Source organism: Calonectris borealis, chromosome 3, assembly GCF_964195595.1.
Source record: "Calonectris borealis chromosome 3, bCalBor7.hap1.2, whole genome shotgun sequence".
NCBI lineage: Eukaryota > Metazoa > Chordata > Aves > Procellariiformes > Procellariidae > Calonectris > Calonectris borealis.
Genome location: NC_134314.1, coordinates 6,900,826 through 6,927,803, shown reverse-complemented (window position 1 = coordinate 6,927,803; position 26,978 = coordinate 6,900,826). Strand labels below are relative to the sequence as shown.

The 26,978-nt window shown below is 42.1% G+C and overlaps 1 protein-coding gene across 4 annotated transcripts; it reads left to right on the top strand.

Moving 5' to 3' along the window:
• Positions 1 to 1,649: 1,649 nt before the first annotated feature.
• On the top strand, positions 1,650 to 26,978 carry CYP39A1 (cytochrome P450 family 39 subfamily A member 1). Of its 4 annotated transcripts, XM_075144912.1 has the most exons (12): positions 1,650 to 1,887; positions 8,155 to 8,290; positions 9,599 to 9,773; positions 11,740 to 11,889; positions 12,714 to 12,807; positions 14,296 to 14,394; positions 16,263 to 16,353; positions 17,325 to 17,458; positions 18,377 to 18,472; positions 20,159 to 20,247; positions 23,847 to 23,934; positions 25,056 to 26,978. In XM_075144912.1, exons 1-12 carry the CDS (start codon positions 1,711 to 1,713, stop codon positions 25,125 to 25,127), a joined length of 1,401 nt encoding a protein of 466 aa, XP_075001013.1. In that variant the 5' UTR covers positions 1,650 to 1,710; the 3' UTR covers positions 25,128 to 26,978. The 4 variants fall into 4 exon arrangements, with proteins under 4 accessions (XP_075001013.1, XP_075001014.1, XP_075001015.1 ...); XM_075144913.1 differs by lacking the exon at positions 14,296 to 14,394; XM_075144914.1 differs by lacking the exon at positions 8,155 to 8,290 and having other exon boundaries at positions 1,652 to 1,887.

Below are 26,978 nucleotides of genomic sequence, written 5' to 3'. Positions count from 1 at the left end.
TTAGGGGGTGGAAAACAACAGCTCGATCCCGCCTTAAAATAAACCCTGTAACATTGCGGCATCCTATGGAGAGAGCAGCTCTCCATGGTCATTTTTAGTCTGGGGAAGTAAGTTCTTTTTTAAACCAGACTGATTTGGAGATGGCGCTGAGGAAGAATTTTCTCTTCCCACAGGATCTTTGAAATGAGCCTGACCTGGAGACGGACGCTTGCGTGGACAGTTCTGTGATTTGTGGAGCAGAGAAGGGCCAGTGCGCACGGAGGTCCATCAAACAGCTGGAGTTCATATATCCCCAAATCCTGAGGGAGACAGCTCCAGCAGAGAGGACCCTTCCTATTTATTTATTTCAGTTTTCAGTGAGACAGCATTTTCTGGCTTCTGTCCAAAGCCAGTTTGATCAAAGGCTGCATATGCAGGGAGGGAGCGTGGACTTCATAGGCAAAGGAAACACAGCAGCAGAGTCAGGGAGGGCTGCGTGCTGCTGGAGGAAGGCAGCCAAACTGCTCCAGTCCTCTCACCTGCTTCCATCAGTGGTGACTGTTAGTTTACATTGGAAAGACCATTAGGTATTATCCAGGTCCAGGACTAGGACCTAGTTTGAGGAAAGCTTGTTAGTGACTATCGCACCATCGTACTGGTTGTGTCCTCCTCACAATAGTGCCTTTCAGTAGCGTCTCGTGTCCTTCACCAAATCGTGCCCCAGAAGCAGAAGCTAAGCAAACAAAAAAAAAAATTGTCCAAAAGAAACACAAAAGCCTTTAATGAATGTCTTCACAGAAGGTTGAGGGCTTGTATACATAGATCACTTTAAACTCACTATTCAGGCTGTGCGTATAATGAAAATATAGTCCAACATTACAAGGCCTTTAGCTCTCTTATCACTTTACCCCTTTGTAGAAAAAGAAATATTTTAATGGATAAAATAAAACCAGGTTTTGTATTGTCTTCAAACTTGCTGAGGGTGTGTGGGGCTAGGCTGTGAGAGCACTTCCTAGTTTTTTTTATACTTAATGAATTCTGTACATAATTTTGGTGTGCCACTTCCACACATGCAAAGAAACCAATCTGACCCCTCTGAAATCTTGTCTTCTGTCTGACATTGCAGTGATATTATAGGGGCCACCAGCAGGTTTTGAATTGTCAGTTCAACCTCCGAAGCCTTTCTCTGCTCCTCAGACACTGGACACACATCTAGCCTTTAATGAGACGATCTCAGGCAGGTGAGAGATACCTTCCGTAAGGCTTACTGCTTCAGGTGATGCCTGCAGAAGTTTCTTGCCATCTGCCTTGCTGAAAGCTAAATATCTACAAATCACCTCCTCTCCGCTTCGTAATCTTGATATTGCCAAAAAATAATTTTTTTAACTGAAGAAAGCAACACACTGCTTTGCCACAGTGTCCCTGGCTGTGTCCCTGGCTGCTTGGGTAGGCTTCCAGCAACTGGTGCAAAGTTCAAGGATTTGTCACAGCAACATCTAAGTTTTGCAAGCAGTGGAGTTGGTCCTCGTCCCAGAGCTCTCCCTTTTCCAAAAAAAGGGCTTGTACCCTGGGCTGCTTGATGCTTTGACATCTTGTCTCCATGGCAGTGATCAGCTGGCAAGACTGATAAAAGAGGCCCTATTCATTGTCTGGGGTAATCCTGGCCAGCGCGGCCATGCCGGCTGCTGCGGTAGGCGGAGCAGCTGCTGCAGCAGGCAGCGAAGAGGCAAAATGGCTCTTGCTCTCCTCTTGGCAGCAATCCTGGGACTTCTTGTTGTCAAGGCTGTTTTCTTTCAGCTGAGAAACCCGAGCTCCCCTCCTTGCATCAGGAGCTGGATCCCTTGGTTTGGAGCTGCGTTTCAATTCGGGAAAGCTCCTCTGGAGTTTATAGAGCAAGCTAGAAGCAAGGTAATGGCTGTGGCGGCATGCCTGCTCGTGGGTGCATGCTTAGGGTGGCTGCCTGCAAGGGGAAAGGCGAGGAGAAACTTCTGCATTAAGTTTGCCTCTTTCCTGTCACGTTTTATAACGTTAGGAACATTTTGCATTTAGGATTGGCTTTGTACCAGTAACGTTGCTGAGTTGGGGATCCAATCCAGGCATGATCTCTGTGCTGTGATCATCCTCTTTGGACCCAGCACCTCTGATGTTTTGCTTTTGCAGTCTGGGTGCGTTTGGTATCTTGGTTTCAGATAATGTGGAAAGTCCTGTGCCAGGTGCTGGGAGACCAGGAGACTAATTATTTGCGTGCCTAAGTTAAGTGAGATTTCTGAGTACCAGCTGGTGTCCCTCAACATTCAAGAGAGACATAGGCATGCTTGGCAGGCAACATTTTCCATCCTAAAAACCTTACCAAAGATGGGTGTGAAGATTTACCTCTGGACATTCCTTTCTTTCTCTATGTCTGTCTGATAGAGAGAGCCTAAATGATTAGATTAGATGCTTAATTTCTAGGCAGCTAATACTAATTGACATAAAACCCAGTTTCCCATTTTCATTCAGTGATGATATCACCTGCTACTGCAATATAGTCAGCCTCAAGTGTTCGATACTGAAGGATCACACAGCCCACTACTTGCAAAAACTAGCTAAAAATGAAACCAGTGTAACATCCTGAAATTTGAAAAAAATACTAATAAATAGTGGATGTTTAAAATTTGCTTTCTCATTTTGAACTGTTAGATTTCATATTTGTAAGTACTTCTTTGCAGCCATGGTTGTTATAAACTCGTGGTGTTCAATGAAAGCAGAGGTTCAAGTATAATCAGCTGAAGTATGAGGTGTAAGAACATCAAGAGCTGTCTATCTTGTATTAAAGCTCATTGGGTGTGCCGTAGAGTAAGCTCATACGGGTGATCTGGAGTTCCTTGGCCTCGTTGAGCTTAACAGGCCGGCTTTAACCTCGTATTACTATGTCTTTCCTCTATGCATACCATGATCAGTTATTTGTTCATTCATCTTAGGGCAGAAATGTAGGACTGGAAAAAAACTCATTCCAATCCATTCTCCTACTATTTCAGAAACCATGCCAGATAGTCCTTTAAATAAACTGATCAAGCCTCACTTGAGAAAACCAATCATGATATTTCTTTGACTCTTCTGATATGAGGCTGTTAAAGAACCTCCTTGTCTTGTTGAAAACGTATCCTGGTGGCAACCAGATTAAAGCAGCCTGCCAAGCTGTCCTTTCCAGTGCAATCCCCTTTTGGGGACAGGTGTTTCACCATGACTTAAGCTTGCTTTAGTTGCCTTTTTTCCCAGGAAGCTTTTAGCAAAGTCTCTTAGACGAAATTTTAAAACAAACCTGACAGGAGAGTCCTTTTTGGTGGTTCATTCACAGATTGAATGAGCAAAGTTTTTACATATTAAAGAATGTATTGAAGTACAAATGCAAAATTAGTGGCTCTGGGTCCATTAATTTTGATGTTCATTTGCCTGGAGACCCTTTAGGCCGCTGTTGGTGCTATGGCAGCTGCTGACACGTCTGAACACACCAGAAACACTTCAGAAACACCTGAAGAACTTTATAAACCCCAGGTTTTGTTGGGACAGAAACATTTTCAATGGGAGAAAACTCAAAATAAGGCAAAGCAGAAAGAGAAGGCTTTCTTACATAACTCCCCTTTACTGTGTGTTTGCAGACACGACCTTTCCTTTGACTTTTTTCTTAGTCCAGCAACTCAGCACCCTTGTGACTTGTGACCTCTCCCTGCGGTCCCCCTGGGCCAAGAGGGACCCTTCCATCCGTCACCCCAGGCTGGCTGCCTGCCTTAAACACCCCAGGCACGTCTCCCTCCCTTCCCACCTCCCACGCCGCAAGATGTGCTGAGGCCAGGAAGGATAAGGCTTGTTCTGCCTGCCCCCTTTTAAAGGAATAGACACTGTAGCACAGTACAGCCAAATAAAACAGGTGCTGCTGCCAAAGGGGGTCATTAACAGGCATTACAAGGCAAAATACATCTGCAGCAATTCCAAACTCCTTAATATTGCCAGGACAGGGTTAACTGCCCTTAGTACGAACAAGCTGCCCTCCTAAAAGTTAGCGCAGAAACAGGCTCTAGGCAGCGTGAAAACTCTTCAGCTCCGTAGGGTCATTACCTTCAGGGGAGACTTTCACAATTAGAAGATTCCTGCCTGGATTAATCCTTCAGTCAAAGTGACACTCTTTTTTTTTTTCTTTCTTAAAGGGTTAGCTTTCTTATTATTGTCCCTTTTGTGTATATCCCTCACTGCTTTTTCTCTCAAGCCCTGGAGTGACACACCAGACTTCCACTGCTTCCAGCCTGCGCTTGGCTTGAAGTTCGCTGCTTCTGTTTTCCTCGTACAGAAGAAGACGTGGGCTGGAAGAATTGTCTGGTTTTTCCCTTGTGTCATCAGTGGGTCTAAGAAAAGAAAGATCCCCGGCTCTAATAAAATATTTAATCTCTGGTCTAATAAAAGATACCACCTCTTCCTCCTAAAGCTGCCTGGCTAGTTAAAGCAGTTTTGCAGGCGGTCTGGGATGGGCAGGGTGGGTAACCATGCAACATAAAGTACAGGTAGAGCTGCTTAATGAGGGGTTCAACGGATGTGGTTCCCCACTTTGCCTGGCAAACATGATAAGAGTTAATTAAGGAATTTCAAATGCTTCTCATCAGTTTGCTAATTAAGCTAACAAGAAAAGTTCAGCAAAACCCCTGAGATTGTTCTGCACTGTTGTATGGAACTGTGGATACACACATCACTCTCAGTGTGTTGATTGTGTCTGGGACATGGTGCCATGTCTCAGGACTCAGCTAAATGCCTCTCAGCCTTATCCTCTGTGTGTGGTTGCGTGAGGGATGGCTCGCTGGGTTATATGGGAAGGGACATGCATCCCTGCATGAGGGGAGACGGGCTGGAGAAGAGAATAAGGCTTCTGGTGGAGCGTTTCTGAAGACAGTGTCCACAGCCGACTCGCTAATGGTCTGTGACTCTGATTCCATGCACAAAAGACCAAAATGCTAAAGTCCCTGAGACAGAGAGGGGACGCAGTGTTGGCAGGCAATGCCCACGCTTCGTTGGTACCTGCCCATAACACAACGATGGTAAATGCAGAACTGCTTGGCAGCTTGTTCCAATCGCTGATTTTATTACATCAGCATAATTATACTGGGACAGATGAAAAGTCTGTTTATTCAGGTGTCTGTCTCAAATAGCAGCTATTAGTAGATGCTCAGTAACAGGCTGTAAGGAGCACACCAGGTGAGAGTACACCACCTTCTGCTTTTTCTTCCCAGCTTCTGGTCATCGACAGTTTAGGACTTCCTAGGCTAGAATTTGCATTCAGATGATCTGACTATGATAACCTAATCTCTTTTGTTACCCTGTGTATTATTTTGGTTTCACAGCACCCCACAGCAATGAATCCATAATTTAACCATGAACCAGAAAGTATTCTGTCTGGTTTTAAACCCGCTAGCTTCTAATAGGTGCCCATTTACTTTTACATTATGAGAAACTGGGAATAATTATTCTCTTTTCACCTTTCCTGGGATCTAAGTCCACTTAGTCTCCTTTTATTGAAACTTTCATTCATGCTGGTTGTGCATCCCTTTGCCTTTTCTAGCTCAGTATATCCTGCTGAGATGGAATGGCTAGAGACACATATTAAATTGAAGATACGGGCACAGGATGGGTTTAGATGTTTGCTGTTCTTTCTCTGCTCCTTTCCTAGCAAGATGAGAGCTCTAAATTAATCATTAGCACTTGTATAATAGATCTTGGAGTCATTTCAGAATGTGATTCTTCTAGGCCGCCTACTTCTGTGATGTTTCTAGGTCTCCTCATAGTTTAGACTCCCAATGGCTCCAGATCATGAGGAAACTTTTAATTCCTTCTTCCAAGGAATGAATTAGGAATATGTTTTAGGCCACACATCCTTATGTCTTCCTAAAAGCTGTGTTGGGCTCTTCTTCGGTACATTCTATTTATCCACTGCTAAACCTGATCTTTAATAATGCTTGTAAAAATTTGCTGAGTACTGGAATGACTCTTTGAGGCTTCCCAGGTCCTCCTTCAGGAGTCCTTTAGAAAGGCACCACGTTTGCCTGTCCATCCTCCTGTTGCTGAGGGTGATTTAACAGATCACGGTAGGTGGCTGCAACTTCATATTTTAATCCTTCTAGAGTTTTGAATTGAAGTATTTATCACCCAGCACTTGTTTAAGTCCTTTTTTACTATTTTAATTTTACATTTAATTTATCAGATATCATATTTGTTTGTAATTTCCTGTTTGGACACAAAATTCTGCTTCCTGAAAGATGTGTCTTTGAATATCCACCATCACTGTGCTGTTCAGTGAAGCTGACTTGTTCTGGAGGTCCTTTATGGAGCTTTTTTTATTTCAGTTTTGCTTAATATTGGTTTAATTTTAATTATTCCAGATAGATTGCAGGAAATTGGATGAGATTCAAAACCAGATCGTTTGTGTAGGTATTTACAGGTAAGCAAGACGTCCAAGCTTTACTGATGGTCAGTGGACACGTGGTCAGTCCTATCAGTGGAGTCTAAGGGCGGTTCAGCTCACCGTCAAAAACAGAGGTGTGTAGCAGCTGGTCAGGTGAATTGGTTTTTAGGCTTCCCTGACTGCATAGACTCAATCTCTATTGTCTATAATGGGAGCGTAGGCATCTTGCTCACATGTAATCAGCTGAAATAAAGTGTTCCAATCTTTAATTGAGTGCGACCTTAATTGAATAATTAAGTGTTATTGCAGGTTGCTATTAGTTTGAATTTAATTTTATTTTAAAATTAGTTTAAGTACATTTTAATGTTAATTTAAAATTTAAAAAATCTGATTTAAAAACAAGCACAGTATAAATTCACTGATTTTTATCCAGCCTGATGATGAGGACATGCTGTTATCCATAAAAAAGCAACCTGAGCAATTTAGCTATTATTAAAACAATATTTTATTTATTATCACCCAGAGAGTTTAAACAGTCATTCTTTCTTTAATAATTTACAGTTGAAGGACACAATCAAAATTCAACTGATGTCAAGAGGAATCTTTTCCTTGGCTTCAAAGAGCTTTTGATGAAGCAGGCTTTACAATACAGACACAGACAACAAAAGAAATGGTTGAAGTCAATGTCATAAACCATGTGAGCAAGGCGGATTCAAGGCCTTTCAGTACTCCAAACAGATCGACAGAAAACTTTTTCTCACCCTTGTCAGCAGTGTAACCTGGAAAAGAAAACCAAGTTCCGTAATGTCTCTAGAGACTTTATGAAAGCCCTAAACCTTTCCGTATGTACAATAACTTTGCCAAAGAAGGTGGTGTGCATAAATGTAAATGCTCCAAGGCTTTTGCCTGTGAGCAGAAATTGCCTTGACTAAGAAAAAGATGCTAAAGATGCTTCATTTCCTAATTTTGATTTTTGATGCCTAAATCTGACAGCCAGTATATATTGCACATTTGTTTGCTAATTTAGAGTATCTACAAATATAAGTGATCTTTTTCATGACGTAGGAATTCAGAAGCTAATACTTATTGCTGAAAGTTTTGAGAGGGCTTTAGGGTATTAGATTAAGGGAAAACAAAAGAATGATTTATGGCAACAAAACCCTTCCCTGAATATAAGTCCCAACAAACTCCATCTATTCTGCTCAAAGCTTGTTAGCTATTTTGATATTAATCTTCAAACACCTATATAAGAAAGAAATCGTTGATATTAGCAGAACCTTTAAACTAGAAAAGAAAAGAAAAGAAAAACATTAAAAAGATGCAGGAGTGGGGGATTTTTGTTTAAAAAATGTAGATAGAAATAGGTAGGTTTATGGATTTTTACAGTGTGGGTACTTTGCTATGGCAGCCAAGGGATGCGGTAGACAATCCATCACGTGGGTTCTTTAAATCCAGTAGGTTGTATTATTTGAACTGTAATGTAATTCAAATATAAAATGTTAATCTTGGAGAAGGAATCTCTTCTACTCTGCAAGAGGTCAGGCAGGGCCCCGTGATGTTCCTTTCTGGCCTGTAAGTCTACAAATTTTGGTCTGATTCATGTTCGTCTTTGTGCACTTCTGAGCCAAGGTGTTCAGAGAGCAGGAAGGACCAGGTCCTCCCCCCTGACCTCTCAGCAGTACTGAAGTCCTGTTGGGGCTCCCGACAGACGTGTTAACAATACGGTAATATGAAATCTTTCTTTGTTCCAGCATGGGCCTGTATTCACAATATTCGCTCTGGGAAAACGGTTTACTTTTGTGACTGAGGATGAAGGAACTGAAGCATTTTTTAAATCTAAAGACTTAAATTTTGAACAGGCAGTACAACAAGCTGTCGAGAATGCAGGTAAATGAGACCTAGCTCCTTTTTAATGGAGTTCAGCTCTAGTTACCCAGGAACATTAAAGCCCAATCCAAAGCCCACTGGTTTTTTGATCATGACTTAAATGCTTATCTTAACCCATGACCATGCTTACGAAATGAAGGCGAAATGAAATTCCTTCATGTGGATCGAGCACTGTAAGCCTGCTAAGTGATTTGGATTCAGTCTCAAGGGATTAAAGGTTTCTGAACCAGGGACTGTTACTACTTTTATCATCAAGCAGCCCCAGTTTGAGATCAGGTCCTTTTCTGTGGCTAGACACTCCACCTATGTGTATCAGATTTGAAGCAACAGTATCTTGTCCTATCACTTAATTTGAAAATCAGCTTGCAGCAATAATTAGCTGTTACCCTGTAGTACAACAGTCATTAGAAAGGGATGAGGTATATATCCCATCCGCAGTGGCATGCTCCATCAGCTCATGTGCTTATATCCATGTGGAATCACACGGACAGGAATTCTTTGAGTAGTTTGGCAATTTGGGACTGTGAAATGAGAGAGAGGCAAGTTGGCAGAGAGATTAAATCACAGAATCACAGAATCCCTGTGTCTGGAAGGCACCACTGGAGATCGCCTAGTCCAAGCCCCTGCTCGGAGCGATGTCAGCGACAGCAGGTTGCTCAGGGCTGTGGCCAGTTGGGTTTTGAGTATCTCCAAGGATGGAGACTCCTCAGCCTCTCTGGGCAACCTGTTCCTGTGTTTGACCATCCTCATAATAAAAACTTTTCTATGTCTCAGTGGAATCTCCTGTATTCCCATTTGTGCCCATTGCCTCCTGCCCTGAAAAGACCCTGGCCTCATCTTCCTTACTCCCACCACCAGATATTTATCCACACTGGTAAGATCCCCCTGAGCCTTCTCTTCTTCAGGCTGAACAGTCCCAGCTCTCTCAGACTCTCCTGGTATGACTATAGCATGAAGACCCAAACTGTTTTTTCTTGGATTAATTTTTTTTTCGTATCAGTCAGTTTTGTGGAGCGCATGCACATCTCTGTACATCCATATGGAACCTGGGGGGAAATCTCTGGATTGATGATTCTCGCACTGAAGCTTCATGAGGCAGGAAGATGCTACACAGACTGGTAGAAGCGAGAGCTCACCAAAATCTTTATGGCGTTAGAAGGAAGCTTTCTGGGAATTTCACTCTAGGAAAATGAGGGTTAAGGCATTTAAATTAGAGTCACAATTTGTGTATAAAAATTTTCACTCCTATTTTTCAGTGAAAATCTACTTCATCTACTTTCCAAAACGTTTGTTTCTTTTTGTATTTAGTTTCTGTCCCTGCAGAAGCATTTTATCAGAACCATGGTAACCTCTACAGCATGTTGAAGGGAAAAATGGGTCCTTCTAATCTGCACATGTTCACGGGCACTTTGTGTAAGGAACTACAAGAGCACATGGCACACCTGGGCACAGAGGGCACAGGCGACCTCAATGACCTGGTAAGGTAAGGGAGTTTTGCAGCACACCTTTAACGCGTGGGAAACCTATATGGGAGCAGAGATGTTACCGTAAAGCAGGTGGAGCTCAGGCTCACAGGTCTTAGAAAAGCTGTGTCAGGATACTCCTCACTGCTTCACAGTTTCAGGTGGCCCACAGAATGGACAGGGTTTCATCTAAAGGTGTTTCTCCCAGCTAGGAGAAACATCTGAATTACTTATCTCGAAGAAAAAAGAAAACACAGCAACAAACCCTGTTTCCCAAAAGATGGGATAAAAGTTTCACGTGTTTATAAAGAACTTATGAACAGACAAAATGCTTGATCTTCAGCGGGATGAAAACTTTCCCTGCGTGTTTTGGGCCAAGCCTAGCCCAAAACTTAAATAAGATTTCTGCAACTGACTTTGCTGCGAGAACTTCATCCTTCATGTCAAAAAATCCCTTTACTGAAGAGTTTCATGTGACAACAACGGAGCTTTAAACTCCTCCTTCTTCCTGATCATCTGGGACAACACCTGTATCTTGCCTGTTGTCCGTCAGGACTACAGGTTGAATATTGCCTTTGGCTTGGACCTGTTTCTAAGACCTCACATCCAGGTTGTCTTTTGCTGATTTCTGCATAATACATCTAAGATACAGCTTTTTACTGCAGCTAAAGCACTGAGCACCTGTCACTTCAATTACTGTACGTTGGATTAACTGGGGAAAAATGTGGGGGAAAGGGGCTTTGAAACCTTCCAGCTCTCAGTCCTACAGGTCTCAATAATGGGGTGCAAACCCCCACATCCCGTGGTGTTCCCCCACCTTCTGAGATCAAAGTCACATCTGCTTCTTGTGAAAAAATGGACAGTCATCAAGTCGGTAGCGTGCCACGCCACTGCCTGCTATGCTGATATTGGCTCACATTTCCTTGTTATTCCCCTGTCTGAATCCATCTGTGGTCTTTTACCTGGGCTCAAGTTTTGAGGGCAGTGATGGACCTCTTGTTCTGTGCTGTACTGGCACCGGCACAGACTGTGGGCCACAACATGGCATGGGTGCCGTGGTGGCATGGGTGTACAAGTCATAGGTGAAGCATGAAGCGTGGCTCCCTACTGCATCCCTGATGCAGCCTTGGGGAACAGGGCATCCTTCCCACTGCCATGGCTGTCGTGGACGCTGGTCGTCAAATCCGAATCAGCTGCTCTTTGTCTAGAATTAAAAAAAAAGTCATAGCCTAAATGATAAACTACAGAATCCATAAGAGTCATCCACAATAAATCTGGTTTTGCCAGACAACACAGGGGAGAAGAATTGGAATGCAATGCCCTGGATAATTGTTATTTAGCTGCCTCAGAATTAAATCCGTGGAGCCAGCAGGTGGCTCCATCTTCCTGAGGATCTGTAGAAAAGCAAGAAAGTGAAAGAGCCATTGCCCGAAATACGTGTTCAGCAGTGGCTGGAACCCAGCAAAGACTGCATAAGGGTTTCTCTAGAGTACAGGTAAAGTGGCCTGGGAGCTCAGAGTTTGCAGGAGGAGCAAACAGGGAAGGAGAGAGATAAAAAGAAAACAAAAAAAGCATTGTTCAGGCCAGCAGAGCTGCAGCCGGAGGAAGGCTTTCTCGGGGTGTCCGGTTGCAGAAGGGGTTGTGCAGTGCCCGGAAGGTCCACATGGGCTAACCTGAAATAAGAGGGGTGGTTAATGGGAAGAAGGGGACGTCAGCACCCAGAGCCTTCCTGTCACTGCACCAAACGCTGACGGATGAAGTTCAGCCACATGCAGAGGACTAGCCTGAGGTCCATGTATCTCCCAGCCTCTGCTTAAAATACGCAATAAGGGCGTGAGTGAGGTACGAGCCTTGTGCCTTCCATACTGGCGTGATGCTTGGGTCCCGCACTTCTAGTGTTGGCAACTGAACACGCTGCGTCCTGACCTAAAACTGCTACAACAGCTTCCCTACGGCCTGCAAGTCACAGGGGTTTTGTCCTTGCAGGCATGTCATGTATCCAGCAGTGGTGAACACTTTGTTTGGGAAAGGCATCTGCCCGACAAGTCAGAGTGAAATCAAGGAGTTTGAAGAACATTTTCAGAAGTACGATGAGGACTTCGAATACGCTTCTCAGATGCCGGAGTGCTTCCTGAGGTAACGGAGCGGAGATGATGCACATGGTGTACCCATTACAGGCATTTTGCTTGCTGGGATATCAACCGCGAGAGACATTTCCCCTGCAGGATGATGCGCTGTCTTTATCGATGGTGCACCCTCGGGTCAGGCAGGCTTTCAGAGGTCCTTCAAAAAAGTTCTGACCTTGCCTCATGTATTTTCTTGGCATAAAGCAGAAACAACCTTGCTTAGGTGGGCGGGGTCCAGCCTGGACCTGTCGGGGAGCAGAAGAACTGGGCAAAGGGCAAAGGCCTGAGCCTAAATGTGAGTCCCAAGCTGAGGGGGTCCCCAGCGAGGCATCTCCCTGCTCCTTCCCACACCTTAGCTGTTTTCCCAGCAGACTGATCCCAGGTTATGTCACAGAGCTGACCTTGGGTAGAGGCAACCAAACTCCAAGGAAGGGAGCCTGTCTGTGCTCTCAGGGCCATGACAGCATCTTGAGCACCTCAAAATAGCCTTCAGAAAGAACTAAGGATGCTCTAAAAACGTGGCCTTTATTTTCTCAGGGGAGGTCATTCTTGAAAAGGTTGACCTAAGCAATTGTCCAAAGCCACAATGAAAACCCGTAGTGGAATAGATATGAAAATCTAGGAGTCTTGCAGTCACAGGTCCTGGCTGCAAGATGGGGTCTGGCCAAGATGAAGTCAACGCTACTGTCAGTCAGACTGACACTTGACTATTCATCAACTGACTGCTGCCCAGGGGCTTTTGGAAAGAAACCAAGGAGTCCTTCTCATGGAAAAGGAAATGTTGGTTTGTGCTGCCTCAGTTAAGTGCTTCTTGTTTGTTGGTTTTCTTTACAGGAACTGGTCTAAATCAAAAAAATGGCTTCTAAAATTATTTGAGAAAGTAGTGTCAGATGCTGAAAGGACCAACCCTTCAGAGACCACATCCAAGGTAAACATCCGAGGGTATGAAATAAGATGACTTCGTTGTATATTCTGACTGAAGGAATGGAGGGCAGGAATTATTTCAGTACTGGAAGAAATAAGCCAAATATGTCAGCTTTCATAACTGTACCTTAATTGTCAGTATTGCTGTCACCTACATTAGGACAGACCCATAATTTTGATCCTACTCCTCAATTTAGTTTATTTCCTACAATTCTGAGAATTGACATCTTCCTCTGGGGAATTTTAAGCCAAGGGTTCAGAACTATGACCCATCGCAGCCTCCGGTATCGCAGTTGCAGTGAGCAGTTGAAAGGGGTGAGAGAAAGACCTCTTCAGTTGTTTCTCTGAGGGCACCGCGCTGTGAAATTTCAAAACCTTGTATGTACTATTTTTAAGCCCTGGTGTAGAGTGAGTAGATCCTCCAGCAGCCAGACTGGTAGAAAATAGCAGATTACTGGATTGGAAGCCAAGTACCCTAAATATTGATTGTGTCAAAGCTGTGATAAGTTGTCCCCCTGGTTATTCTCCTTAGCTATGGCAGGAATTCTGTCTATACGGCTGACAAATGCGAGGGCAGACTGGCCTGGGAATTTTGATCTACCAAATGATTATAGAACAGATCATTAAACAAACCAGGTTTATTTAGACTTTAAAAGCTTTACATACCACAATTTCTTTCATAAAATAAACCAGAATAATGGAAAAAAAGAGAGGGTGGGAGAGGGGATGGTGGGAGGTAAGAAGGTGCAGGAAGTAGGAGGCACGAACTCGGTGTCTTAGAGCGGGTGAGAATTTGGAGAAAAGAGCGGTCATTTTTTATTCAAGGTCAGCCTTTTCCCCTCTGAAAAGTAGACAGGAAGCTTTGCCTTGAATGCATGGTTGCCCTATATTAAGGAAATACTATAAACAAAAGCTGATCCTAGAACATTACACAGTTGCTATAGTTTCAAAGAATATCAAGTCGTTGAAGTCACTGGTTAGGTCACTAACAAAGCACCTGGAACTAGGGAGTCTGCTGATATATCAAACCATTTCTTCATAACAAGCACCTTTTTGGCAGGAACAGAGAGAACATTTTCTTCATTTCCATTCATTCAACTTGTTCAGTCCCATTTTCAGGGAAGTAGAGAAGTAGAGCAAGAATTAAAAAAAGAATAGAGATTTCTTTTTTCTTTCTTCCACACACAAGCAACAATGGGGAGTGAGGGAACCAAATCCCCCCAAAACTTCAAGAAAATGGAGGGCAGTACAAGTATTCAGTAGGGATTCACGTGGTGCATTGATTACTTCTGGCCCTCTGCCTATAAGTGAGTCTCATTTTCTCTTAACAGCTGTCATCTCTACTTTGTCACTGCAAAAAACCCATAACTAACATTACTTCTCTTTGATAAACTAGTCTTACATTGTGTCCTTGAATTCTAGTAAGCCCTGCCCTAAACTAGATTTTAATATCTTGTTGGAAATATACATTATTAACTTTTATTTGTAACAGACACTACTGCAACATCTCCTGGATAACTTGCAAGGAAAACATCTAGCTCCCAATTATGGTCTCCTAATGCTCTGGGCTTCCCAAGCAAACGCTGTCCCTGTAAGTACATCAGCTAGAGAAACACTTTCTCTCTATCCTGTTCAAACGCCTGTATTTGGGAAGCAAAGACTTTGAACCAGAGGTCACACACACCGCATGTATTCCAAAGAAGGGATTATCACGCCCACATGCATCACTACAAATATACCCAGGCTGCAATGTCACAGAAGCAATGACAAGAAAAGCTCTTCTTGTAGTTTTCCTAAATTATTATATCTCCTATCATAAGATTTCGGGAACATAGCTCTGAAGAGCATTTAACTCTACTTTGAAGCACTGTGGCTGTACTACAGTAAAGACTCTATTTTAAATAGCCTGGTGTTATCAGCTGTAAAGAATATCAAAAGCGAAATACAGAGTAACTTCATCTGTGTGTAAACCCTTGAGTGAATTTGGCCCTTTCGCTTTGGGGGATCTGCTGTACAAATGCCGGTGTTGCTTCAGGGGAAGAAAAGCAATACTTTGATTCTACTGCCACTTAAGTTTTGTCTATGTTAGAAACGGATTTGACAGATTAATGATACAGATATATGTATGCTAACAAGCCCAAGATATCTAACACAGCTTAGGCTGACCAAAGACATTTATAGGAATTTCTCAGATGAAAAATCCATAGCAGCAAAAACATCTTTTATTTACCATGACTACTAAGCTCTTTCCAGCACGGTTATGTCTGTTACAGATGTGATTTAGAAAAAAAATGATAGTGAGTTATTTTCATATGTACTCCTAATGGATATATCTATGTTTTTTGTAGATTGGATATTACTACAATTTACCCTAAAGGAATTTCATCCATTTCAGTGAGGTTTCTGTGGATTCACATGTTGGTATAAGTGAGAGGCATAGCCTGCTGTCTGTTATCAGGATAACTGACATTCCTTCCACAAGACTATCATTACTTACTTCTGTAATATTCAGCTGTAAATAGACATACAGATATTTCGTTGTTTCTCAGAATAGTCACAACCACTGTTCTGGTGACTGGAATGATGAAAAAAGGCCTTTCACCTTCCAAGGGGATTTTTTACAAGTGCGTCAAACCCTTTTATCTGAAACAATTCAGTTATCCCTCCTCAGCCCATGGAGCGAAGCCACGGTGTCCGAGTGCTGTACAAGAAAACTAAGCTACCAGATTTGTTTTGCAGAAGGAGGGCTGCATCCACGTGGGGCTATTTGGGAAATAACAGTAAGAGGTCTCATCCCTCACCAGCACAGATGGCCTGTGACCAGATCTGCGTGCAGACTGCATCTGCCGCTAGCTCAGCAAGAGGAGAGGGACTCCTGGCAGTGCTGCGAGTCTTCTGGTTTCATCCTACTTAAGAGGATTTTCTCCTTTCCTAAATTTCTTGATTTTCAACTCCATTGCATAATCAGTTAGCAAATTATTTCTAAAAGGGATATACTACTGCTTGTTTTGCTGTTGATTAAAACTTTTCCTGCCCATTTTAGTGTGACTCACTGTGACAATGGCCTGCAAATGATTTCACCTCATTTCTGCTAATATTAGTAGGAATTTACTATTTAATTTTTCTTCCATTCATGCAGCTAAATCTAATCACATACAATGATTTAGTAATTCATTTTAACACCTAGTTATTTGAAATTAAAGAAAGGATTCTGTGTTTCAAAGCTCAAAGCCAAAGCTATGTTCACTGAAGTACACAGCAGATGACTAGACCTAATCTCCCAAGATCCGAGCCCTTAGATGTGGATTTATCCTGGAAGCACAGCTCCCTGTGCATCCCAACTACAACAGGCACATCCAAAAAACGTAAAAATCTTTTCACCTGCCTCTGTGATTTGCTACAAAGATACTGTAATTCTGTTCCATATTCCCGAGTTAAAGTACTTTCACCTCTCTTTAGATTGCATTCTGGACCCTTGTTTTCATACTCTCTTATCCTTCCATTTACAAGAAAATCATGGAAGACCTGGCTTCTGTTTTTGGCAAAGCAGGTAATAAATCCCATCATGTCCTTCTGGAACCTAGAAATGATTTATTCTGTGTTGGCCAATGGTCAATGGCTGGGAATAATGAATGTTGCTGCTGAGGGTAGTACTGATAACATAGGGTCCAGCTCTGAGTTCTTTACTCAGCAAATGTTCAAGACATTTTTAAGCAAAAACACCTGTGATGTTAGCAAAAGAAGGTAGAAAAAGAGCTGTATGTATTTGTCTTTTCGTTCCACATCTATCATTTAGACCTAGTTTTGTATTAACCAGTCTTGTGCTTTTTTCATGCATCTATGATAGGGTCAGATGAGGTCTCTCAATTCGGCTGCTTTTCATGGTGTGATGTTCACCAGAGTTACAGCTATTCTGTGGAAAAACAGGCCAGGAACTGTTCTCTTTTCTCTTATCTGAGGCCAATTTGTCCAGCATGCTTCACCCCCATATGTCATTCACATATGCAGTCCCCTGAACAATGCTTAGACTTTCATGGAAGACTCTTAGTTGACATGGGTCAAAACCACATCAAGGAACATGTCAATAATTAACCAATAAGGATAATCATGAACCAGCCTTTCTCCTGGCCCTGTTTTATTTGCTAGTGTTAACATAGCCCAAGAGCTCAGCCTTGACTACTTGTCTTGGTGCCTACAGTCCCCAAGATTCCCCATGCAGTGTCCTACCAAAGTCCAGGGACTCTTAACTTCCAAGATGACCTTTGTTTGGCCTCTTCTGGTGAATGCCGTATCTACATCTGCCTTAGAGTTACTAAATTATCTTCAGTGGCTTTTCTTAAATTGTACTGATTTTGGTCCATTTATTTACTTTGAAAGATAAAGAAAATTTCTGGGTGTAAACAAGATCTTAAAGTCTTGAGGTATTCTATCAGAAGGTCTAAAGCAAGACATGTCAACACGTATCAAAACAAGTATGAAATCTAATTTTTACACGGAGTCTTCTTTCTCATGCCACAACAGGTAAAGATAAAATAGAAGTCTCTGATGAGGACCTTAAGAAGCTCCCTTTTATTAAATGGTGCACTTTGGAAGCCATACGGCTGAGGTCTCCAGGTGCAATCACCAAGAAAGTAGTAAACCCAATAAAAATTCAGGTGAGTTTCTTTTTTTTTTTTTTTTTTTTTTCCTCCTTTTTTTTTTTTTCTTTTCCACACCTCCTCCCCCCCCCCCCCAAAGGATGCTGTATGATTTGTCTGGAAAGTGGCCTCCCAATAGATCTAGATAAAATTAAAATAGTAGAGATATTCCACAATCTCACATATAACTTCTGTTTAGTTTAACAGATTTATTCATCATCATTATTTTAATTGTCATTAATTTAAGAGTGGTTTGGCTTCTTTTGCTCATAGTCTTACCTTCAGTTTTGAATTGAATTTAAATTAAATTGAATTGAGCTGGAGATACTGTGCTGATGGTATATGAAACAGTAATCAGACACAACAAATACAGTAAAAGGCACAACAATTTAGTAACTGATAAAACTCTTCTTTTCTGTTTTTTCTGTTCAGTCCGTTTCGAGGGGAAGTGCCAGCGTTCAGGAGTCTAACAAATAAATGTTTGGGAGAAAAACACTCTCTCTTAAGGAGTCAGCACTCATGCCCATTTAAAAAATTACTAAAGTCCCATAAAGGTCTATTTTCAAATAAGTCTTTCTATGGATTTCTTTGGGTTTTGAAGGAAGTGCTTAACAAAAGATTTAGGAAAAAAATACCAGTTCCCATGGTATATCAAGAAGTGGGAAAGACAGAAATAATGTTTCTATTATTTCTATATCTGAAAAACCAAAACAAAAATAGTCTTTCCACATTCTCTACTGTTTAGGTCTTTCTTATGGAAAAAAGGGAAACAGCAAGAAGCAGCTTCAAACATGTAGTATGCCCACCATGGCTTTACCACCTTCACTTGTCCTCTGTTAGGACCTTCTGCTGATGCAAGAGAAGTACTAAGGAGGGACTGTTTTGTGAGTTGAACCCATGATTTTCTCTTTTCTTAGAGTTTTTTCTCCTTTTCAGAATTTCACCATCCCTGCAGGTGACATGCTGATGTTGTCGCCGTATTGGTTGCACAGGAATCCAAAATATTTTCCTGACCCAGAAACGTTCAAACCTGTAAGTTGTCATTCTTAGTGTGGGTATTTTGCTGTCTTTTCTCCTCTTCACTTATTTCACAACAAAAGCACATGGACAAATTGGCTTAAAGTTGGGTATTCCACATCGTCTGGAGGATACAGAAAAGATGTGCACAAAAAGGAGGAGCCTGTAGGAATAAGCAAGACTTTAAAGTTCAGTTATATTCCAAATAATATGGTACTACTTTATATCACTTTGATCTTGATTGAAAGCCCACCATGGAAAGATCCCACTGATTTCACTGTTGAACCCAACTCCAAATACTCTCTTCTCCCTGGCATCTGTCTGTATAGCTCATCTCCACGTATTTACCCAGGCTCATTGGTCTTTCCAGTCAGATGATTTCTGCTAAGTATTAGCTCTGCTAATTCAGTAGCTCATCTAGAGTTTCTTGATTATTATTCCACTCCAGGTGGCCGTGTGGGCAGGCTTGTAACTGCTCTTTTTAGCACCATCCGCTGTAGAACCGTTTGTCTTTTTTATAGAAATACATCAAGGAGTAATTTAAACAAAACTTCCCTTCTAGCAAACTCTTCACCAATTTGAAATCCCTCATAACAATTCCTGTCTGTTTGAAACCCTAACTAGAAACCTTGATGCAGCAGCTTATTTCTTTAGTAACTTTATTCCTAAAAAACAAGCTAGCTTATTTTTTTAGAAACTCACCCTTTTTCCACGAGGAATAGGTCAGTACCCCTTGGACATTGCCATTCCAAATGGTATCACCTAGCTTCATCACCACGGAGATTTTTTTTCTTGCCTTTATTGGATTTTGATCTAACAGGTTTCCTCTTCAGAAAGCTCTAAATGGCCCAAGCTGAAAAAAATCCAAAATAAACAAACACAAGATTACATCTTCTCTAAGACAGCTACATCAGAGGAGTTAGCCACCATAAACTTGACAGGGTGTTACTTGAAGGCCTTCGTAGAGTTGCACTGAGTTTCTGGAGGCTGGTATAGTTTGTCACCCAGCATTCAAGAGATTTACTTCTGTCAGTGACACCCACCAAACTTTAGCCAATATTGCTTTGCTCCTCGTGTTGTTCCTTTTCTCTTAAAGCAACTCAGGATGGAGCAAGGAGTCGTCTGGGTACAGACGGCTGTTTTTGTTGAGAAGAGTTCATTTTCTCCAACACTGGCTTGCCCCTGAGAATGGGGCTGTGCAATCCTTGCCTTTCTCTTGTGTGACAGCTCACACACCCTGCATTTATCTGTGCACAGCATCTTAGAAATGGTTTGTGTGCAAGACGTGCGTGAGCCGATTGTGTGCTGTGATACAATTTTGTGGCTGAGGGAAGGTACTGGTTGAACGTTTGCTTTGAATGTGCATATATTTAAAAGGAGGAGATCGCATTTTTATAGGCATTTCAATAGCTCAAGACACAGGATTTAGAAAAATGGGGAGGTATAGGAAGAATGCTTTAGGGGTGATTGGAAAACTTCTCCAGCACTAAGTATGTTTCCAATGGGACCCTCATTTCTTTCCCTGAGTTGGTGCTGACTTTTGAATCCAGACTGTAACACTAACAGGTTGAATGCAAAAAATGGCATTAGTGCAACTTTGTATTGAGGATTAGCTGTCCAAGGTCATTTTTAGCCTGGAGAAATAAAGTTAGGCTTTATTTATATAAGGCTGATTTGGAAAAAAAAAGTTTCTTCCCACAGGATCGTTGGAAAGAGGCAAATTTAGAGAAGAATGCTTTCTTGGACAGCTTTGTGGCATTCGGAGGAGGGAAGCATCAGTGTCCAGGAAGGTCAGTGAAACAGCTGGGGTTTATTTATTCCCAAACCCTGCAGAGAACAACTCTCTTGAACTGGGCTCCTCTTACACTTGGAGATAAAGTGTTTTCATTGCTTTGCTTTTGGGCAGTCCCCTAATGTTCAGTATTATCTGGACCTCGTTTAAACTGATTTGAAAGAGGTTTCATTCCTGGAAAAGACAGGTTAAGTCACAATGTAAATTCAGAATCTGAGACGAGCGTATCAAGGGATATCCTCCAGGGAGGAAAGTCAGCCTAGCTCTGCTGCTGCTGAGGCACCTTTTCATCAAGGGAGAGTCATTCCACTTACAAACATGCCAGTTTACAGACACAGACTTTTCGGTTGCCATAAGCCAGTTCGAAACTAACCTAAAGAACATTTCTCTGGTCTGAGACTCTTTTTCCATCCTCTATGATGCCATTGACATCTTTGCTAATCTTCAAATGTCTTAACTGTCTCCTCTCTGTTTAAATCTTGCCTTTGCATTAAGGCCCACGCAATTGTGTGATGGCTTAAATTGCAGATCCTGTCTCTCTTCACTTCCCCAGCAATGCCAGCCTCCATGCTTCCTGCATTCCTTCTGCTGTTTTCTCTGCTGTCCCTTCCTGGAACAAGTCCCAGAGAGCCAGCTGCTCCTCGTTTCTGTGTTCAAACATCTCTATGCTCAATTCTCTGCCTTCAAAACCTGGTCTCCTCTAGGAAGCAAATAACCAAGAATCCCTAAAACTGGTCAGTTTAACTCAAGAGTCCCATGTGAAGTGAGGAATCCAGAGGGTGTTGCAGAGGATCTGCATTCTTGAATCTGCACCCTATAGCAGGCTGGACATGAGCGTCAGATAAACTTTGTGAAGACATTAAAGACATAAACAAAATGAAAAAAACTGTATTCACCATTTAGGCTTGCCAGAGGAAAGTGCTCACTCACTGCCGTACCTCCGTGACTTGTACCATATTCCTAAGCTAAATATGAGCACAGCCTCATTCCCAGCAAGGGTGACAGCAGAATTCACAAGAGGCATCCGCAGGTACAGGACAAGCTGCAAAACAAAGTTTCTGAAAGCTGCTTGTTTATATATACTGACCTATTTCTTTGTTCAGGCTGTTCTCTGGAATCTGATAATATCTTTAAAATAAGTTTGTGGTTAGAAAGAAAATGATAACACTTCTACGTATACAACGGATGGAGAATCTTTTTCTTGCTGACAGACAAAAAGTCCTTTCAAACCCTTCGGCAGTCCACATGGTAAACACACCTTCATGTTTTTCAGCAGTAATTCTGAAAGAATAATGTGGTGGTCTTGGAAGAAAGGAAATTAAATCAAGGGATGTATCTAGATCCCAGGGTGCAGATTTCCTTGGTATGACTGAATGAAACAATGATATTTCAAGTTTAAGATCCATTTTCATTTAATTCACTACTGAGATTTATAAATGAAATGTATGAAACATTTAATTTCTCCATTGCAAAAGTTCATCATGAAATTGAAAGCTAATTTAATCAAACTGAAAGCTAGAAAATATCTTACTTGTCAAATATTCTAAGAAACTGACATCGGGAGAGCTCCCACAAAGCCATTTCTGTGCCATCTTTTTTACCTAAAGGAAAATTTGATGGCCATGAAGCTACTTTTGTCTAACCAGGTGACTATTGCCTGTGCTTATCTTGCGTGGCTCCATCTGTTGTCTCCTATCTTACGCTGACATTGTAAACCCTTCAGCACAACGGCCATGATTTCATTCTCGGACTCCATTTACTGCAGGACCTCAGTCCACAGCTGGGCTCCTGGGTTCCAGCACACCACCAATACGTAACAGTGCGTTGGGGGCAAGATTTCAGAAACCCCCTTGTCACTACATAAAACGGGAAGGCATCAGTGACTCAGAGTTCTAGGGGAGGCTCTAGGACTCAGTCGTGAATACGAAAGACAGGTGGGAACTACGGGGCATTTAGCTTCAAGAAAGCTTGTGGTTTCTGCTCAGTACAATGTGCTGTGGGAGAGAGGGATGCACTGGGACTCTGCAGTCCTGCTTTTCACGCCTGGGCTGTCCCTCTGGCCACACTCTGGCAACATGCGTGTTGCTTATCATCCTTGTGTCTCAGCAGAGCAGAATAGCAACAGCAGTCTGTCCGAGATCTAAGGGTGGGAAGTGCTGCAGTCAGTTATCGGTTATATCCATTGCCGCTCGGACGGATCGCAGATGAACCCCACCACGGGTAGAGGTGTCAGAGCTGCTCAGCCCGCATCTGGCTATGCTCGTGTTTGAAGGACAGACCTCTGTAAATGCAGTGCTTCCACTTTCAGGGCAACCTGGAGGCATTTTGGCATTTGGTTGCATCATGGTACATCCATGGCAAACCAGTGAGGACGGCTCAGAGGCAGGACCTCAAGCACCAGGGGTCCAGGGCCGCACTGTGCAACCAGTGCAGTGACCGTGAGGAGCCCACCTTTGCCACGGTACTGCCGGCACGGAGTTTGGGCTAGCAAGTCCTGCCTGACCTGAGCTAACTTCCATTGAAATATCTCTGCACTGCATTCCCCTGAGCCCAAGGTCACCAAGAGCTCCCTATCTCGAGGTAATTCCAATGTGAAATCACAGAGATAATTTGGGTCTGAAGCTACGCCAAAACAAACAAGCATCCTCCCACTCCGGAGCACAGGGCGGCTCAGTGCGCAGATCTGGATGGCTCTGCAGGAGTTAGCTTGGGTCTCGTGGGGCTTATTAGCTTCCTCTTCACACCTGCCAGGCCAAATCCAGGCTGACGCCATGTGCAGTCATGTTGCCTTCTCCCCAGTGAGTTCCCCAATAGCTGTTTTATCCAAGTTTTCCAGCATATCTCAGATAATGGAAAATAAACTGTGTAGAAAAGCAAGGTAGTATTACTATTTTAACTAGGTGTTTAAGACTTATGTCCGAATTCTGAGTAATCCCATGACCTGGCATAGGTGCATGCTAGTGCCTGAATGCAGAAAACTCTTGTACATATCAACATTAAAAAATAATAGCCTAGAAGAGTTCACCTGCAGTTACATGAAATCTTCTCCGGACTGACTAAGACAGACCTTTCTGAGAGTGTTACAGAAAAAAAATCATGCCCTTGGGTCTCATACTGCATTCTAATGCTGACGCATTAAATAATAACTCCCGCTGTCACAGCTACTCTGACGTCATCAGGCTCCCAGCTGTATTATATAACTTTATATAGCACAATTAGTCATATAGCCTTTTCTATATTTGACTGTTTTCTCACTCCTGTGAAGTTATTTCAAGTCAGCAAGCGTTAGAAGAACATAAATGTTTACACAGTGGAAAAAAATGTAATGATAAGGGGCTGTTTTAAAATAGGGTGTCAGAGGAATACTGTCGGTCTAACTTTTCACCAGAAAGAAGGGGCAGCCGCTACATTCATGTTCTTCACTGAGTAATGAAGCTGAACAAAGCTACAGCATATTTTCCTACTGAAGATAAACTTTCAGGCAGAACTAAAGCATGGAATGTAAAATGTGTCAAAGACACCCCGTTTCTTATCTGATTATAACACACTTGTGATGGTCAGGCTGGACGGCCAATGTTTTCCTCCCTTTTCTTGCAGGTGGTTTGCTATCATGGAAATCCAGTTGTTCGTCGTGCTATTCCTATACAAATACGAATTTGTGCTTTTGGATGCAGTACCAAAGGAGGTAAAAGATCCATGCATTTATATAGCATTCCACATCTTTATGTCCTTCATTCATCACGCTCAGCTGAACAACCATGCTCAACTGTGGTTATGTATAATGAAGCAAAATTTTGAGAGGAGTGTTAATAAAACATGTAATTAATAACTCAATCTTCGTTTTAAGTCAGAAAACCTAGAGTAACTCCAGCGATGTTAGTGGAGCTGCGCTGTCTATGTAAGAATGCACCTACAAGAGTATTTTGTCTCATCATTGCCTAAACATTACAAGAGATTTTATAATTGCTTTCTGCCACTCACAAAACCAATGAATATGGAACTGGATTATTAATACTTTAAAGATATGAAATCAGATGCAGCACTTGCAGTGCTCTTCCACTACATATTCAGTGGTGGAAGAGAAATGATTAGGGTAAGACTGTAGGAGCAACTGTGACACAGAAAGATTTTACCATTAAGGGAGAGTGGCGTGGTCTCCACTCTCAGCAGTAATTTCGTTCCCTATTTGCACTGTGTCCCTTCCACTGTCCAAAAATCCTTGTTCCTCACAAACATGGACTGCTGCGAAGTCAGCATGTCTGCCCATCACAACCTAAACATGACAAACATGCCTGTAGCTAAATTACCAAGGAGAAGAGGGAGTTTAGTGTGGAATGGACTTTGTATGATTGCCCTTTAGGCTGGAAGTTGGAAGCTGGGAGAATTTAATTCCTCTGCTCTCCTTGAAGAACGTGAGATGTTGATCTCAAGCAGTGGTAGAAAGTCCACCCAGAATATGGAGGAAGGTTGCCTCTTCCTGACCGATGGTGTGTTGCCACGCCAGCTCTCACTGGAGTTGATTGTAACTTGGGTCTGTACCCACAGGCAATTATGCTGGTGAAGATATTCAAAACCGTTAGAGTTTCTTAAGATCTCATGTGTCATCTTCTGTCAGAGTGAGTGGAATAAAAAGTAATTATGAAGGCCCTACTCGATGGCTTCAGCAAAGCCAGGAAATACTCTCAGTATTTGGTCTTGGTTCTCTAAGATCAAGGCTCCAAGAATATATCTTAATATTAAAGCACAATGATAATTCCATTAACTGAACTAACTTAAATGTTTCTACTGATTTTCTTCTTTTTGCAGAGCCCTTTACATTTGGTGGGGACACAGCAACCCATGGCACCATTCCGGGTCCAGTATAAATGCCGGGAATGAAAGCTGCCCAGCAATAATTTACCTTCTTTTGCCAGCCACCCCTGGATGGATGGACCACTGAGCTGCTTCCCTGTCCTACATCTTCATATAGGTTCTCTGCCTTAACAGTTCTTAATTTCATCTTTAAATGCTGTTAATACCCTGCGTTGTGGTATGCCATACCAGTATAGTCGTATCTGTGCTCCTCAGCTGATTGCCTACCTCCTAGGATTTAAAAATCAAGCTCTCCCACTGCTTTCATAATTTGTGGGCCAATTATTCACAGACTTTGCAAATCTGATATACTAAACTCACCAAACAGACATTCAGGACAAAAAGCTGCTATGTTTGGAAATCCTGCATGGAAGCTGTGCTAGAACCAGTGGAAAAGCAGGTCCCTTGGGCCAGGTCACTGCTTCCTGCAGGTCTCTTCAAACCAAGGCCAAAGCGGTGCCTGGTGGTAGCTCCATACAGCTCCCTGGTGCTGGTGTGCACAAAATACAGGACGGCGCTGAGCAGAGACCTCCGGATCAGATCTGCAGCCCCGATAAACTAGCATCACTTACGTATCACTGCCTGTGTAGGTAGGTGAAGATCTGGTCTGCCCTGCCTACAATCGGTGCCAACTTTTTGCAAATCAAATGAATTTGTAATGGAAAAATTGCAAGCGTGGGAAACACTGGGGTCTTGTTCCACTGGAGCACCTAAAATTTCTGCTGAGCTTTATTTGCTCCACAGGATTCAGAATCGGTCCTTGCACGAATATGCAATGAAAGTTTGATCTTGATGTTTGGCTTCTAATAAAAAGCGATTGCAAGAAAAGCTATTGCTATTCATTAGACTGGTTGTCTAATATCTAGAACACTTTTGCTTTCCCTTTAACATGACTTACTTATAGAACAAATTGCACGAATCTAAAAACATTTAATCCTATAAAGCATACCTAGTAAAAGTTGTTCAAAGAAGCTGCCAAATAAGGTCAGATACCAACACTTTAACTGCTGTCAAATTTCATATATACGATAATAGCTGGCATGTATTTTTAGTCTTTTAAGTGAAGATTATTCATAATTTTAGAAGTATTCGCAAAAAAACACAAATGGACTTTCAACAACAGTAAAAACTATGGGAATAACATCCATAGGAAAATAGCGCATTGTATAATTCATTAAGTGGTTGGCTTACCTCATTTATGGATACAACAATTTAACAAACTTTAATGATTTATATGGCTGGAAAATGATTCGTCCAATTTCTAATTTAGCTCATAATGGTTAACTCAGCAAGAGTTGTACTCTTAACTACTGTTTCAGAATCTCTTCCATAACTGAAAACTATTCCCTTGGTTTTCATGTGTGGTCATTACCCAAAAGTGTCTAGTTTAATTTTAAAATTTGGAAATGTCCACAATATCTGTTTAGGTGTCTTGTAGTTCTACGAAGATACTTTTTTTTCCCCAATGTGCATTTCTTTTTATTTTTCTATTTAATTAATTTTGGGGTTTGTGGTTTTTTGTGTATGTGTGGTTTTGTTTTGTTTTTTTTTTTCCCCAAGAGACATAACTCAAAAAAGCAAAATTCTGTAATGGCAAACTTGACTTTAAACTAAAAAGGTCCCTAAAGGAAAGTATAACCTGAAGGTCAGCATCACTTTGGTTAGAATGAATAAAAGCCACCTGAAGCCAACTAAAACTGTGAATATTTAATAATACATCACTGCACATGGCTTCTGATCTGTCCTAAACACGAGCACAATTCTGGTGTAGTTTCTGCATATTGCCGAGTTTTTCAGACTTGGTGTGATCTTGTGTCTGGTGAGAACTACATTCTGCCTCCTTCCACATCCTGCAAGAACAGCCTGTGGACTATGTTA